The sequence below is a fragment of the Gorilla gorilla genome, chromosome 16 (genome assembly GCF_029281585.2).
Source record: "Gorilla gorilla gorilla isolate KB3781 chromosome 16, NHGRI_mGorGor1-v2.1_pri, whole genome shotgun sequence".
NCBI classification, from domain to species: domain Eukaryota; kingdom Metazoa; phylum Chordata; class Mammalia; order Primates; family Hominidae; genus Gorilla; species Gorilla gorilla.
In genome coordinates, this window is record NC_073240.2 from 72,236,338 (window position 1) to 72,252,658 (window position 16,321).

The window sequence follows — 16,321 nt, forward strand, 5'->3', positions numbered from 1 at the left end:
TGCTGGAGGATATGTATCTATTCTGTGTTTTAACACATATATCCACTCAGATAGTTAGACATTTTCCAAAGCTGTAAAACACTGGCCATGACCTCCCGCTTCTGCTGAAGCTGTCAAGCCGCTTTCTTGACAGTTGGCCAGACTGGCTTACTACTGGCAGAACCCCTTTCCAACTTACTTTTTATTAAATATAACATTTTAAGATGTAACACAACATGTCACACAGCATGAAGAGTTTTGAACGGCATGGTGCCTTTTCATAATGGCATTTGTTTTCAGTAATTTTTTCCAGCTTTAGATTTAATCTGACATGAGAGAAATAGGAGACATTTCAGAAAAAGGTTGGGTAACTTGGACAAAGTTCACTTAGCCAAATCCCATGAAACTATGTGTCTAGGAACTTTCTACGAACAGGAAGCTACTGCTGTTCCCTGTTCAGGTTTTAAGTGTGCAGGATGCAAGCTGTGGCACTTCCCAGGACTCTAGACAAGTTTTGCTCATTCTTTCTGTGAGAACAATGGTCTTGCATGACCTGGACTGCTGGTTTACCTCTGCAGCCTCACCAGGTATCAGCTTGTGCTTTCTACTTCAGCGATGAGGAATGTCTCCCAGCATCTTGTGCGCTTCGTGGTCCTGGCCTTTGGATATATCTCTGCCTGGAATGTTCCTCCTTCCTCCCCTCCCCTTCACATAATAAACTCCTGCTCCTCTTTCACAGCTATAATTTCACATTTATTTGTGTGACTAGTTAATTCATACCTGTCTTCCCCATGAAATTGTAGTTGCAGGAGGTCGAGGACCTGGTCTCTTTTTAAAATTATTTATTTGGTACTTACTATACTATCTGGAATAAGATCCTCAATATGTATTTGCTGAGTAAACGAATCCATGAATGAATAAATGTTGATTGTCCCATGAGGGCAGGGACTCTGTCTTAGTAATTTGCTTATTTCTAGATCCTTGCACAGTGCCTGGCATACAATAGGTGCTCAGTAAACATCTGGTGAATGAACAAGCATTGCTTCATACATGGCACCATGCCAGGCACTGTCCTTGACCTTGAGAGGGTGAGCATTTGCTTAGAGAGAGAATATGTACTCGGAGGAAAGAATTAAGAGTTTAATCGGGCACTGAGGGTAGCATTCTAAGTCAAATCTGAATTTGAATCCTGGTGGCTCTACCACTCTCTAGCAGTGTGGGTTTTAGCAAGTTACTTAACCTCTCTGAGCCAAAGGTTTCCCATCTGTAAAATGGGATAGTAATAGTGTCTACTTCTCTAAGAGTGATGTGAACTAATACATATGCAGTGTCTCACACAGTACTTGGTACAATGCAAGCACTCTAGCCAGGTTGGGTGTCATTATAATCAATTTAGGAAATCTCTGTGCAATATTTTAAGTGTGGTGAGGTCATTGACAAACAGTATGACGCTAGACAAGTATTTTCACTTTTCTGGGTGTCAGTTTTCTACTGTGTAGTATGAAAGGATTGGGTGGGGTCTTTCCAGCTGTGATGGTCCATGTAGTGCAGAGATAGCAAGATTAGTAGGATATCTTACTTATTAGTAGGATTAGTGGCTGTGATAGAGGAAGCTTCCAGAAGTCACATCTGCAAGGTCAGGTAGAATTTATTTAGGCAGAGAATAGAATGTGTGACACACCAGCCTGGGGAACAGGGTACAAAACCGTGGTGGTGGAGAAGGAGCACAGGGCATTTGGGGAAGAGGTGATGGTGGGAGGGTGGTTCTTTAGGAGTGGTGGGAAAGGAGGAGTATAAAGCTACAACAGGTTCTTGAAGGGAGGGTGACCTGAAGAAGGAAGATTTGGGGAATAATATAGCTTGAGTCAGACAAATGGGGAGAGGGCAGGAAACTTGGAGTCAGGGAGACCAGCTAGGAGAATGTGTAGCCTTTAACACAGGCTGATGAAGGCCTGAGCTGGGATTTGGCAGAAGGAGTGAAAGGGAGGAGGAGAACTCACAATGAATGAATGACATAGCTTGGTGGTAGAGCCAATAATAGGGATCGAAAGAGGTTTCTAGAATGCTTGTTACCATTGACAGAGATGCATCCTTGTCCTCGGGAAAATTGGGTTGCTCTCTAGAAATGTGCATCAGTGATTGGCAACCCAGCAGAAGATTGAAAGCTGGCAGCCACGGGGCGCAGAAAGAGGGAACAGAAGCAGAGGTTGACAGCCACCTCCCATGTCCAGCACCAGGGCAGACCCATGCAGTTCTGCACAGGTTTCATGCAGCTGATGGGAGTAGGCCAGGGGATTGGGTAGGAGACAGGGGCATGGTGTTAGAAATCCAGAACAGAAACAGAGGCAACTTTCTGGGCCATAGGAGGGAGGCTTCCTTTATTTAACTGGCTGCCCTAGGGGAAGCAGAAAGTCCCCAGGCCCCCATGAGATCCAAGCAGGATGGGAGTAGGTAGGTGATCTGGCCTGCAGCAGGTGACTTTGTTGGGGAGGTATGCCCCAGTGATGCCATAGCTGTAGCCCATTGGCAGCACAGCACAGCAGTGGGAAGCTCTGTTTGGAGTATCTTTGGGTTCCAGAGTGGAGTAGTGAGGTGGGGGGTGCAGTGGTAACAATGACATTTCAATCACGTGGACCTGTTTACAGCTGAGCTCTACCACTTACCAACCATGTGGTTGTGACCTGGTCACTAAGCTTGTGTGAGCCTTAGGGTCCTTGTTCTCCATAGGCAAGGATTGGCTGAATTAATTTATATAAAGGGTCTAACATATAGTAGGTGCTCAAAAAACACTAGACATATAAAATTTACAAAAGGTAGGACTAAGTTAGCCAGCTACATCCTAATGCCTGCTAAATCCAAATGCAGCTAAAAAGGGAAGAGAAGTTCCTGTCTCCTCTCTGTTTTCTGCACAGCATAGACCATACCTGACAGATCAAAAGGAAACTTCCTCCTTGCAAGGCCTCCTGATGGCTGCAGTCTTCACTGTCTAGCTTTCAAGTATAAAACTAACCTTTCATTTAAGTAGCCAAACATCAATATTTATGTTAGCTGTGGCAGTGCATTCCCAGGGTGTCAGCTAGTAGGCTGGTTACAAGCGAAGTCTCCTTTCTCTATCCTAGTTCAGAAGCATCAGTTAGAGCAGAGGTTCTCCAGGTGTGGCTCCCGGACCAGCAGCACTGGCATCACCTGGCAACTTGTTAGAAATGAACCTTCTTGGGCTCCATACTAGACCTACTGCATCGGAAACTCCAGGGAGTGGGGTCCATGTCCATCAGCCTTTGTTTTAATAAAAGACCCCCAGGTAATTCTGATGTATGTTAGAGTTTGAAAGCCACTGAATCAGAGTGTTGTGGAAAATTAGAACTGTGTTTAAGTATGAGCAGTGCTAAGAAGACTATTGATAGAAAATCGAGCCAATGATTTTTTTTCAGGGTTTAAAAGGGATGTTTTTGTGTGTGATGACACCTCAGTAATGCTGCAGAAAGAAAAACAAAATAAAAATTTAAAAAGAAATTTGTGTTCACTGTTTCTAATCTAGATACCCAAGCCTATTAAAACAGTCAGTAAAGTAAGATTCAGTAGGGCACTTCTAAAGTTTGTAAAGGACATTGCCTTTAGAAATGCCCTTTAAAATATGTTCAGTATTAACTTCTAAAGTTTAAATTCCAAGTGTGGGATGGAAGGTTTGGGGTATTAGGCAATTGATAAGCTGTGTGTTTTTGCATTTAAGCTTTAATAATGGAAAGCACCCAAAACCTTTTCTTTTTCAGAACAGGAAAAGCTAAGACTTAGTCTCACCCCTCTTCTGACTTTTTCAAAACAGTTTTCTAATTCCAGAGAAGAGCCTGAGCTCTGAGAATCATTCTCCTCATCTTATTTTCCATAACTTTGTCCTGGAAAATGCAGTCTGGGGGAAAGCATTTTAAATAGTAATCATCTGAGTCTAGTCCAGAATTTGGAATCCAAGGGCAGGCGGATACTTTGTCATAAACAGGAGCAATAATATGTAGATAATGCAGTCAGTGGAGGAGAAGCCTGGCGCTGCTGTGGCTCTGACTGCTCCTGGATTAGTTACTAGACCAAATGCTGCAAACTGGTCCATTGCTTTGCTTTGAGCAAGCACCTTATTTTATTTAACCCCTGCATATACACTTAAGACATTGTATCCACATGTTTCTAATTCATTTACACTTCACTCTTCAGCATCTGTTGGGTAAGCACCCTGTCACCTCCAAGTTTTATGAGCTGCGTTTACTAGGCTGCAATTCTTGAACAGGGATATCGTATATTCCACAAAAAAAGAAAAAAAAAAAAAAAAGAACTTGAGCCTGGGAAGTGAGGACTTCAGTGCTCAACTTGGAGTGAACTTGTGAAGTTTGAATGGATCTGCAACTAAGTACAGATGTTCCCTATTCTCCAGGAACAGCTTCACATGTTTATGCACAGAATCTCCTCTTTTCGTACCTGAGTTTTTCTCTCTACTGAAATGAGAGCGGGAGAATGTGCAATTGTGGGAAAAGCTTGAACCTCATTTCCTTCCACTTTTTGGCCCCTCCCATCCCTCCCAAAGTCTCTTCTTGCTGACTGAGAGCAAATGCAAACCTATGCAGTAGCAAAGCTCCCTAAAATCCAAAACCTCAACACTTTAGCAATGTTTTGCTTCCCTAGAAGGCAGCATTCCCTTTTGCAAGTTTCTTCCACTTAAGCAAAATTCCTAAGAATACAGCAAGAAGTTTTGTAGTTTTTTGTTGATTTTGAATAGAGATGGGAGGGACCTCCCGTTATTAATAACTGCACAGAAGGATTTTGTTTCTAAGAACCTGAATTGTTAGTGTTATTTTCTAGATTTTTTTAAAAATTGGTTTTTATTTTCTATTCCAAGTTATGTGTGTACATGTTTTATAGAGTCAAATAGTTCTAAAAGTTTGCCTCTTCCCTAATCTTTCCTATTCCCCAACCATTTTAGCTGTTCTTTTGATTTTTACCTTATCTGTAAATAATACTTATATTGTTAATTCTGGGTTTTTACATTTCAAATTTGTTCTGTTGAAAATGAAGATCTTCATGAAACAACTGGTGCTAGAGAGGATGTGGAGAAATAGGAACGCTTTTACACTGTTGGTGGGAGTGTAAACTAGTTCAATCATTGTGGAAAACAGTGTGGCGATTCCTCAAGGATCTAGAACTAGAAATACCATTTGACCCAGTGATCCCATTGCTGGGTACATACCCAAAGGATTATAATTCATGCTACTATAAAGACACATGCACACATATGCTTATTGCAGTGCTATTCACAATAGCAAAGACTTGGAACCAACCCAAATGTCCATCAATGATAGACTGGATTACGAAAATGTGGCACATATACACCATGGAATACTAAGCAGCCATAAAAAAGGATGAGTTCATGTCCTTTTCAGGGACATGGATGAAGCTGGAAACCATCATTCTGAGCAAACTGTCGCAAGGACAGAAAACCAAACACCACATGTTCTCACTCATAGGTGGGAATTGAACAATGAGAACACATGGACACAGGGAGGGGAACATCACACACTGGGCCCTGTCATGGGGTGGGGGGATGGGGGAGGGAATAGCCTTAGGAGATATAGCTAATGTAAATGACGAGTTAATGGGTGCAGCACACCAATACGGCACAAGTATACACATGTAACAAACCTGTTAAAGTATAATAATTTTAAAAAAAAAGAAAATGAAGGTCTTGCCCTCTTTCATTATCCTCTCCCTAGACCTCACCATGGATACACACTCCCCATCCTGCACCCTCTCAATATAATTATTGTAATTTAGCTTAGATTAATAACCATTGCTTACAGTATGATGACTATGTACATGCACTTCACACTGGAGCCATGTGATATACTCCCTTAGGTCAGATTTCCAGAACACTGATCCTAAAGCAGAGTTTTGTGCCCAGTGTTCCTTGGGACACAACACCTGTGATGGATGTGGGAGGCAGGATTGGACAGAGGGGAAGTTGGGCTGTGATGCAGTCACACCAAGGCCTCAGCTTGTCTTACAGGAAGCTCTGAGCAGGGAGAGCCCTGAAGAGTTACCAGCAATTGAGACAGGGTGGGTCTTTGTACCAGAGGACCAGTTGTTCGATGGAGCTGTCCCTGGAGAGGAGGCTTAACCTTGGGGGAGGCAGCTCCCTCAGGCACAGCGCAAGCTCCAGAAATAAACACCTATGAGCCAGCTCCTAACTGCTGGGGGGTGTGACTGACTGGATTGGCAGGTAGGGGTAGGTTATCTGGGCACCATAGTGAAGCATCCACTACATATGCTGTGATTATATTTCCTTTCCTGAAATCTGACTTTCCCTGTTGTTGATAAATACCTTTTGGTTTTTAGTTTGCCTACTTTTCTATATGTACTTCATGCTAATTCAACTCAAGCTCTTCTAAATTGTGTACATCATCTTTCAGTAGCTTCATGTCTCAATATCTTAAAATCTCAGTATCTCAAAATGTATTGGGTATTCTACGCGTTTCGTCTTGAAGAATTCTCTCCTGGAACTCTCTGACCTGCTCTAGTCTTTTCCTAGTGTACAGCTGTCTTGTTGGGATCTCCTTTCTTCCTAGTCCTGGGCATTCTCTTTGCTTCTTTTTTGGCTTAGATATTCTATCTCCTGGGTCCCACACGTTCTACTTTCTTGTTTTACTCCTTTATTGTGGTAATCTACATCCTCCAATAAGGGTGCATGACAGTTAAATTGCGTGAGAATTGCATTTCTGAAAATGCTTTATTTTCTCCTAAGGATTGATAATTTGACTAGATATAGAATTCTAATTTTGAAATGGCTATGCCTCAAAAATTATAAGGCATTACTCAATTATTGTTCAGCCATCAAAGTTATGGTTGAGAAATCCAATACTATTTTGTTTCTATTCAGGGTGCTTGTATTATCTTTTCTTTGTCCCAGTGTCTTGAAATTTCAAGTGATGTAACCTTCATGAGGGTTTATTTTTATCTATTTATTGGGAGACACTTCTTCATGGGTCTCTTGTACTCTTACAAGTCTTTGGAGTATACCAAGAAGGCAAGGCCCTGACCACCCTAAAATTGGATTATTTCTCAGGCTTGTATTTGCAGTGAGCAACCTTGAGGGGTAAGATAAGTCTCCTTTCGGGACAAATAGTAGGGTTGCTTATTGCTTTCAATAAAAGCAGTAGATCTCTCAACTTCAGTGTTCCCCAGCTGCAATACAAAACCACTGTATATGCAGTATCCATGGGCCCTGCCCTTATGCATTGCCCCTATGGGACTTGGGGGCAAGGGAAACTGACACATACTAATGCTCATGCTGCTTGCTCTTTTTTATCTCTCACTCAGAAATCTTCTATCTTCTGTTTGTATCCGTGAAACAGTAACAGGATAACTTATTGATTGTAAGTAGGGAAAGATCAAATCCCAGTCCTGACACCATTTTCCTGGGCACTTGATAGACTCCTGCAATCTGGAAACAGAAACTGTCTTATTTATTTGATGATTTCCTGTGAATCTAGAAAACTACTAGATTCTTAAAAAATTACTTCTTTTCCTTTTTGTAAAATTACAACTTTATTGAAATAAAATTCATATATGATAAAAGTCACCAACTTAGTTGTTTTAGTATATTCACAATTATATAACTATTATCATGATATAATTGCAAACATTTTCCTTATCCTAAGAAGGAAGCCGATACCTATTAGCAGTCACTCCACATTATCCCGTCTCTTCAGGCCCTGGCAACCACTAATTTACTTTCTTTCTCTGTGGATTTGAATATGCTGGGTATTTCATGTAAATGGAATTATGCCTTATAATGCCTTATAATTTATAATGCCTTATAAATCATATAAGGCCAATATGTGGCCTTATATGATTTGCTTCTTTTACTTAGCATAATGTTTTGAAGATTTATCAATGTTATAGCGTATATCCATACTTTAATGCTTCCTGTTGTCAAATAATATTCCATTGTATGGATATACCACATTTTGTTTGTCCATTCACCAGTTGAGAGACATTTCAGTTTCCCCTTTTTAGCTATTATGAATAATGCTGCTGCTATATCTGAATGTCAGTGTCACCCCAAAATTCAAATACTGGAACCTAATACTCAATATGATATCGTTAAGAGGTGGGACCTTTTGGAATTAAGTCATGAGGGCTCCAATCTCATTAATGGGATTAGTACCCTCATGAAAGAGACTTGAGTAAGCTCCCTTGCCTCTTCTGATATGCGAGGATAACAGCAACAAGGTGCCATGAAGCAGACAGAGCCTTCACCAGACACTGAATCATTTGGCACCTTGATGTTGGACTTCCCAGCCTCTGGAACTTAGAAATAAATTTCTGTTGTTTTCTCTTTATTTCTTTTCTTTCTTTTCTTTCCTTTCTTTTCTTTTTTTTTTTTTTTTTTTTTTTTTTTTGACAGAGTCTCTCTCTGTCACCCAGGCTGGAGTGCAGTGGTGTGATCTCAGCTCACTACAACCTCTGCCTCCCGGGTTCAAGCAGTTCTCCTGCCTCAGCCTCCTGAGTTGCTGGGATTACAGATGTGCACAACCATGCCTGGCTAATTTTTGTATTTTTAGTAGAGATGAGGTTTCACCACGTTGGCTAGGCTGGTCTCAAACTCCTGACCTCAAGCAATCCACCCGCCTTGGCCTCCCAAAGTGCTGGAATTACAGGCGTGAGCCACCACGCCCAGCCTTTTCTGTTGTTTATAAATGACATAATCTAAGATGTTTTGTTATAGCAGCCCAAACAAACTAAGCTGTTATGAATAGTTATGTACACATTTTTATGTTAATGTAGGTTTTCATTTCTTGTGAGTATAAACCTAAAAGCAGAATTGCTGGGTCATGTGGTAGCTCTATGTTTAACATTTTTAGGAACTTCCATATATTTTCCAAAGAGGCTATTTGATTTTAGAGTCCCACTAGCATTGTTTAATTGTTCTAATTTCTCCACATCCTTGTCAACACTTGTCATTCTCCGTCTTATTTCAGCCATCGTAGTGAGTGTGAAGTTGTATCTCATTGTGGTTTTGTTTGTACTCCCCTAATGACTATTCATGTTGAGCATCTTTTCATGTGCTTATTAGCCATTTGTATATCCTTTCTGGAGAAATGTTTATTCAAACACTTTGTCCATTTTTTAAATAGGGTTGTCTTTATATTGTTGAGTTATAAGAGTTATTTATAGATTCTGGATACAAGTCTCTTATGTGATATACAATTTGCAAAAATTTTGTCCCATTCCATCGGTTGTTGTGTCATTTTCTCAATGAAGTATTATGATGAAATTCAATTTATTTATTTATTTGTCACTCATTCTTTTGATATCATATCATCTAAGAAACCATTGCCAAATCCAGGATCACAAGGATTTATACCCATTTTCTTCTAGGAATTTTATAGTTTTAGTTTTTACATTTAGGTTGATGATCCATTTTGAGTTATCTTTTGTATATGGTATGAGGTAGGGATCCAACTTAATTCTTTTGCATGGTAGATATGCAAAGTTATCCCACTGTCATTTGTTGCAAACAGTATTTTTTCCCTAATGAATTGTCTTGGCACCTCTGTCAAAAATCAATTGTCCATAAATGTAAGGGTTTATATCTAGACTCTTAAGTTCTATCCCATTGATCTATGTGTTTAGCCTTATGAAAATACCACACTTACTGTTGATTTGTAGTAAGTTTTAAAATCAGGAAATATGAATCCTCCAGCTGTTTTTCTTTGGTCCCTTGCATTTTTGTGTGAATTTTAGGATTACCTTCAGAAAAATAAGAGGGCATTTGGTAGTTTGTATTGAATCTGTAGATCAATATGGGGGAGTTTGCCATCTTAACAATGTTAAATCTTTAGATCCAAGAAAATGTGATATCTTTCCATTTGTTTAGATCTTCCTTAATTTATTTCAACAATATTTTGAGGTTTTCAGTGAATAAATCTTCTTTAATTAAACTTGTTCTTAAGTATTTTTATTCTTTTTAATGCTGTTGTAAATTGAATTTCTTTTTCAAATTCATTTTCAGAATACTCATTGATAGTAAATAGAAATACAATTAAGAGGTAGGGTCTCACTATGTTGCCCATGCTGGTCTCGAACTCCTGGCCTCAAGTGATGCTCCTGCCTTGGACTCCCAAAGTTACAGGTTACACACATGAGCACTGTCCCTGGCCCTCAAAGTATTTTCTAATTTTCCTGTGTTTTTTTTTCTTGATTATTTAGGAGTATGTTGTTTAATTTCTATTCTTTAAAAAGTTACCAAATTTTTTTCTGCTATTTTTAGTTTCATTCAATTGTGATCAGAGAACATACTTTTCATTATTTTGATATTTTAAAATTTATTAAAGTTTATTTTATAGCCTAACATTTATTCCCTCTTGGAGAATGTTTCATGTGCACTTGAGAAGAATGTGTATTCTGCTACTGTTGGGAGGAGTATTCTATAGCTAGCTGAGTCTAATTGCCTTATAGTATTGTTCAAGTATTTGCTATCTTTATTGATCTTCTATAGATGTCTCAGTCTAATTGGTTTATAGTGTTGTTCAAGTATTCTATTTCCTTATTGATCTGCTGTAGATATCTAAGACTAATTGGTTTTTAGTGTTATTCAAGTATTTCCATATTGATCTTCTGTCTCATTGCTCTATTTATTATTGAAAGTGGGATATCAAAGTTTGAAACTACCGTTGTATTATTGTCTATTTCTTCTTTCAGTTCTCTCAGGTTGGTTTGTTTGTTGTGTGTGTGTGTGTGTGTGTGTGTGTATGTGTTTGTGTGTGAGTGTGTGTGTGTTTGAGATGGAGTCTTGCTCTGTCACCCAGGCTGGAGTGCAGTGGCATGATCTCAACTCACTGCAACCTCCGTCTCCCGAGTTCAAGCAATTCTCTTGCCTCAGCCTCCCGAGTAGCTGGGATTACAGGCACATGCCACCAAGCCTGGCTAATTTTTGTATTTTTTTTTAATAAAGATGGGGTTTTGCCATGTTGGCCAGGCTGGTCTCGAACTCCTGATCTCAGGTGATCAGCCCACCTTGGCCTTCTAAAGTGTTGGGATTACATGCATGAGCCACTGTACCCAGCCTGTCAGTTTTTACTTTATGTATTTTGGGGCTTGGTTGTTATGTCTTCCTGATGGATTGACTCTTTTATTATTATAAAATGTACTTTTCTCTAGTAACAATTTTTGTCTTAAAGTCTACTTTGTCCAAAATATTAGTAGAGCTACTCTAGCTGCCTTTTGCTTTTATGGAAGAGTTGATTTTCAGAGGCACTGACAACCATTCTGGAAAGCAGAACCTCTAACTACTTCTTACAACTCTTAGAGATAGTTGTCCCGGTTTTAGGTCTGCTTTCTCCCCCATTTCCAAAGTTACCTTTTGGAGACTCCGTAATGCTGCGTAGCTTTGCTGCTTTTATTGCTGCCTAGGATCAGCTTTCTTGGGTCGGCTAAGTCATTACAATGAGTCCTTCTGCTTTCTGGTTTCCTAAATTTTGTAACCGTTAACTCCTTTTCTATTTTTCTTTTGAGTTTATTACTTTTTAAAAACTCTTCTCTATTATATCAGTGGCTTTTCCAAGGAAACAAAATTCAGTGAGTGATTTAAATCTTTAACTTGTATTCGAGTGTAAACTTTTAGCTTTTAGTTGCTTTACTCTTAGTAACCTAAATTTTCTTGTATAGTCACCAGCATTTTTTTTTTTTTCATGGTCAGAGGGCTTTTAAATATCAGGGCTCCAGATACCTGGTAATATCCTAAATTTAGAGTGCCTATATTTGGGGTTGTATTATCTTTTAAATTCAGGCGTGGGATCTGAATATCTTTGATTCAAAATAAGAGTCAGCTGCTTCCAAGTCGGCTCACTGATTGATTTTCCTTAGAGCAATGATTCCCAAACTTGACCATGTCCTAGACCTCGTCCCCAGAGTTTCTGATCCAGGATGTCTGGGGTGAGGCCCAAGAATTTGCATTTTCAGCAAGTACGCAGGTGATGCTGGTGCTGCCAGTCCCAGGACCACAGTAAGAACCACTGCTTTAGTGTGTGGACGGTGAAATGTTCCTTTTGGAGGCAGGGAGGACATTCAGGAAACAGATGAGGACAAAGGAGGAGAGAAACAGAGAGAAGTTTGTGCCCACTTCCTCTTGCTCCCAGCTTGTGGCAACCCTTCTGTTTTCCCACTTTCCCTGCACTAACAAAACCTGACAAAATCTGCTTAGAGAAGAGTCTCCTGGCATCAGAATTGTACTTTACTTAAAGGCAAAAAAAAGAATAAAGTGAATATCCATACAAAACCTTAATTTGAAACCCTTCAAAGGTTGTTGTTGTTGTTTTTGAAATGGGATCTTGCTCTTGCTCTGTCATCCAGGCTGGAGTGCAGTGGTACAATCACAACTCATTGCAGCCTCAAACTCCTGGGCTCAAAGGATCCTCTCACCTCAGCCTCCTGAGTAGCTGGGACTACAGGCGTGCACCCTCACGCCTACCTAATTTTTAATTTTTTTGTAGAGACAGGGTCTCATTATGTTTCCCAGGCTGGTCTTGGACTCCCGGGCTCAAGCAATCCTCCTGCTTCAGCCTCCAATAGTGTTGGCATTACAGACATGAGCCACTGTGCCCGGCCCAAATGTATTCTTATGAGGAATTTTAAAGGAGTTGGGGGCTGGGGGCAGAGGCTTATGCCTGTAATCCTAGCACTTTGGGAGGCCGAGGCAGAAGGATCACTTGAGACCAGGAGTTTGAGACCACCCTGGGCAACATGGCAAAACCCCATCTCTACAAAAAATACAACAATTAGCTGGGTGTGGTGGTGCATACCTGTAGTCCCAGCTACTCAGGAGGCTGAGATGGGATGATGGCTTGAGCCTGGGAGGTCAAGGTTGCAGTGAGCCAAGAACGCACCACTGCACTCCAGCCTGAGTGATAGAACAAGACCCTATCTCACGCAGACACAAAGATTGGAGGCAGTGGGTAGGAAGTCTATGCAGGGTCTAGAGAAGTCATTACATAATTTTATGAGAAGAACTAGGGTATTTTCTAAGGCAACAGGATGCTAGGTAGTTTTGTTAAGAAGTCACTTGTCCTCAGGTTTCAGTTATCTCCTAGTTGCAAATCTGAGAAGGTGGACCCAGTGTCCCCAGTGTCTACTGGTCGGAGGAGCCCAGAGTTAAGGCTATTCCTCTGGGTTCTTTTCTTGTGGCCATTTGGAGATTCTGCTGTAATTGTCTCATGTTTAGCTTTTTTTTTTCCCCCCCCCTCAGAATGTTCTTCTGCAGTATGGTTGCAAATATTGAGGAATAAAATTCTGGCCCCAAAAGATAGTATCTCAAAAGATAGAGATAGTTGGGAGGAAGCCAAGAGAAGTGAGGACCCAAAACCCTTGCCCAGATGAGGCTGCCTTTCACAGACACTTTTATTACTTACAATGCAATGCACCTGGATAGTTCTAGCGCTTCAGAAAGTGAGGAGCTGGGGAGAGAGGGAATGGGGTCTTGGTAGATGAAATGAGAAAGCAAGTTGTAGGAGATGAGTTTTGCCTCCAACTTGTCACTTCCTTTCTTAAGCCTGTTTTTTAATCAAATGATGATTTCGTTTGAAGTAAATCCCAGAGGTGCTTCCATCTTGGTATTCTTTTATTTTTTCCCCCAAATCACCTCTTACATCTTCTGGGCAGCCAAGGAAAGAAACCAGGTCTCTTGACTTCTAAGATAGAGCTCAGAGTATCTAGACGATGCAGTCTTCCTGAACCATGTGGTCCCAGAGGCTCCATGTGATTTCCTGTTAGAGGTTTTCAGTGGCTTTGGAATAGAAGGAAGTTTATTGCTATGACAGTCAGGCGGCCACACTGGGGAAATATGCTGTATCATGGAGTGTAGGAAAAAGTCAGTATTACCCAGTCAGGTAATCTGATTTTTAGACAGCCTGTTCTAGGCTGTCTATGGCTGAGCATAGCATTAGTCTTGTCTCCAAAACAGTTTTTTTTTTTTTAAATACAGTGTGTACTTGGCTTGTCTGTTTCTTTTGGATATAGAATTATATCTTGCCTGAAATTTATTTTCATTCTATTTTGGAAGCAGCTAAATTGTTCTGAGATGTTCCTTGTAGCAGTAATTAATTTAGCATTTACTGAGCACCCTCTGTGTGCCAGGCTTGGTGTGAAATGATAGAAATGTACATGAAGACTCTGAGGTAGGGAAATATATCTAGCAGGAGGAGGGGAGAGAAAGACAAGGGGGAGAAAAGGCCGATATTCATTTATCCATCCCTTGTTTCATTCCTCAGAGATTTGTTTAGCATTTACTATGCGCCAAGCTCTGTGCTGGGTTCCTGGGATACAAAAGTGAATAAGACACAGGCATCCCGTATTCTCGCAAAACCACACTGCAATACAGCATGGTTAACCCTGAAATAGAGGAGGCCACATCAACCTGAGAGGGGGCGGAAGTAGAGGTGGGATCCAGATCCATGGAGGGCTTCCTGAGGAGGTGACCTGGAAATGCAAGTGAAGTACAAATGCAGGCCAGCCAAGTGAGGGAAGGAACAGTTAAGCAATGGCTAGAGAGAGGGAGTGCTTAGTTGTGTGTAGACTGTGTATTTAGGAATGTGGATTTAAGGAAGAACAAGAGGAAATGAGGCTATAAAGGTAGGCGAGGTTCCGCTCTTGAAAGAGGTTTTATCCCTCGCTTAGAACTTTGAACTTCAACCTAGAGTGACGGATAAGCCACTTAAATACCTCATAATGGAAGAATTATTACAGGAAGCTGCAGCCATTTAAAAAGGCATACAGATGATATAACTGCGTAGATATTAAGTTTAAAAAGCAGAATATGGCCGGGTGTGGTGGCTCATGCCTGTAATCCCAGCAGTTTGGGAGGCCGAGGTGGGCGAATCACTTGAGGTCAGGAGTTCAAGACCAGCCTGGCCAACATGGTGAAACCCTGTCACTACTAAAAAAGACACACACAAAAAAATTAGCTGGCTGTGTTGGCAGTTACCTGTAATCCCAGCTACTCGGGAGGCTGAGGCAGGAGAATCACTTGAACCCGGGAGGCGGAGGTTGCTGTGAGCCAAGATTGCGCCACTGCGCTCCAGCCTGGGTTACAGAGTGAGACTTGTGAACATAAAAATTATGTGCTCACTGTGATTGCTGATATATGAAATATATTTAGGTTGGTGCAAAAGTAATTGTGCAGTTACTTTTGCACCAACGTAATTAATTATGACAATGGCAAAGCGTGGGAGGATGTCTAAAAATAGAATCTGTTATTTGCATGGCGAGTCTTTGAGAATTCCTTTATAATATTCACTCAGCACTGTATCACTACTATATGCAAATAGATCAAGATACAATCCCTTCCCTCTATCATCAAATATGGGGAGAGCTGATAACTTTCATGCACTTTTAAAAAGTGTGTGATTATGAAATGTCCAGAATAGGCAGATCAATAGAGACAGAAAGTAGATTGGTGGCTGCCAAGATCTAGGGGGAGTGAGGAATTGAAATGACAGCTCACAGGCACAGGGCTTCTTTTTGAGCTGATGGAAATGTTCTGGAATTATATAATGGTTGCGGGTGGGCATGCAACCTTATGAATATACGAAGACTTATTGAACTGTATAGTTGGTTAAAATGCTTAATTTTGTGTTATACAAATTTTATCTCAATAAAAATTATAGGAAGAAAAAAGGTGCTGATTCCACAGAGATGATATTGCTTATACCTTACCTTTATTTTATTTTATTTCATTTTACTTTGGTAGTAAAAGGCAATCGCAAATGTGAGTTGAACTGCCAGGCAATGGGCTACCGCTTCTATGTACGGCAAGCTGAGAAGGTCATCGATGGCACCCCCTGTGACCAGAACGGCACGGCCATCTGTGTGTCTGGGCAGTGCAAGGTAAGTGCCCCCGAACTGGGGTGAATTCTTAGGGTGTTTGATCTGTGACTGCTGACTCCATTGTTTTCCAGGGAGAGACTAGGCTGCTAGCTCCCCCCAGCCCACGTCAGGGCCACTGAACCATGCGCTCTGGGAGGAGTGGGCTGGGATGGGGCTGCTTGGTCAGCCCTGACTGTGCTTTTGATCTTTGGGCGTCCCCAGGTCCCACTCTAGCATTCCCATTATTAAGTGATTTATGTTGACACCACATGCTTCACAAGGGACACAGCAATCTTTGCGAGTTGGATCTGGAGCTCCTTCTTTGCCTGTGAAAGGGAGGTTATGGAAAGGGCACTGCTGGTTTAATCAAGAATTGGTTGGCGTCATGAGGGTGGCATTTTAAGGGAATGGCATATTTTATCTTGCCTCTCCCCAGAAGGGG

The 16,321-nt window shown here is 41.0% G+C and overlaps 1 protein-coding gene across 3 annotated transcripts in view; it reads left to right on the top strand.

Annotated features, from left to right (window-relative positions):
- THSD4 (thrombospondin type 1 domain containing 4) overlaps window positions 1–16,321 on the top strand; it is a 693,045-nt gene that overhangs the window by 278,562 nt on the left and 398,162 nt on the right. For all 3 annotated transcript variants that reach the window (XR_008672073.2, XR_010131023.1, XM_031002164.3), the window contains exon 7: window positions 15,764–15,900. Coding sequence is in view for 1 of the 3 variants with exons in the window: in XM_031002164.3 (XP_030858024.2) it covers window positions 15,764–15,900 (137 nt within the window). In the remaining 2 variants the exon portion in view is untranslated. The remainder of the gene's footprint in view (window positions 1–15,763; window positions 15,901–16,321) is intronic.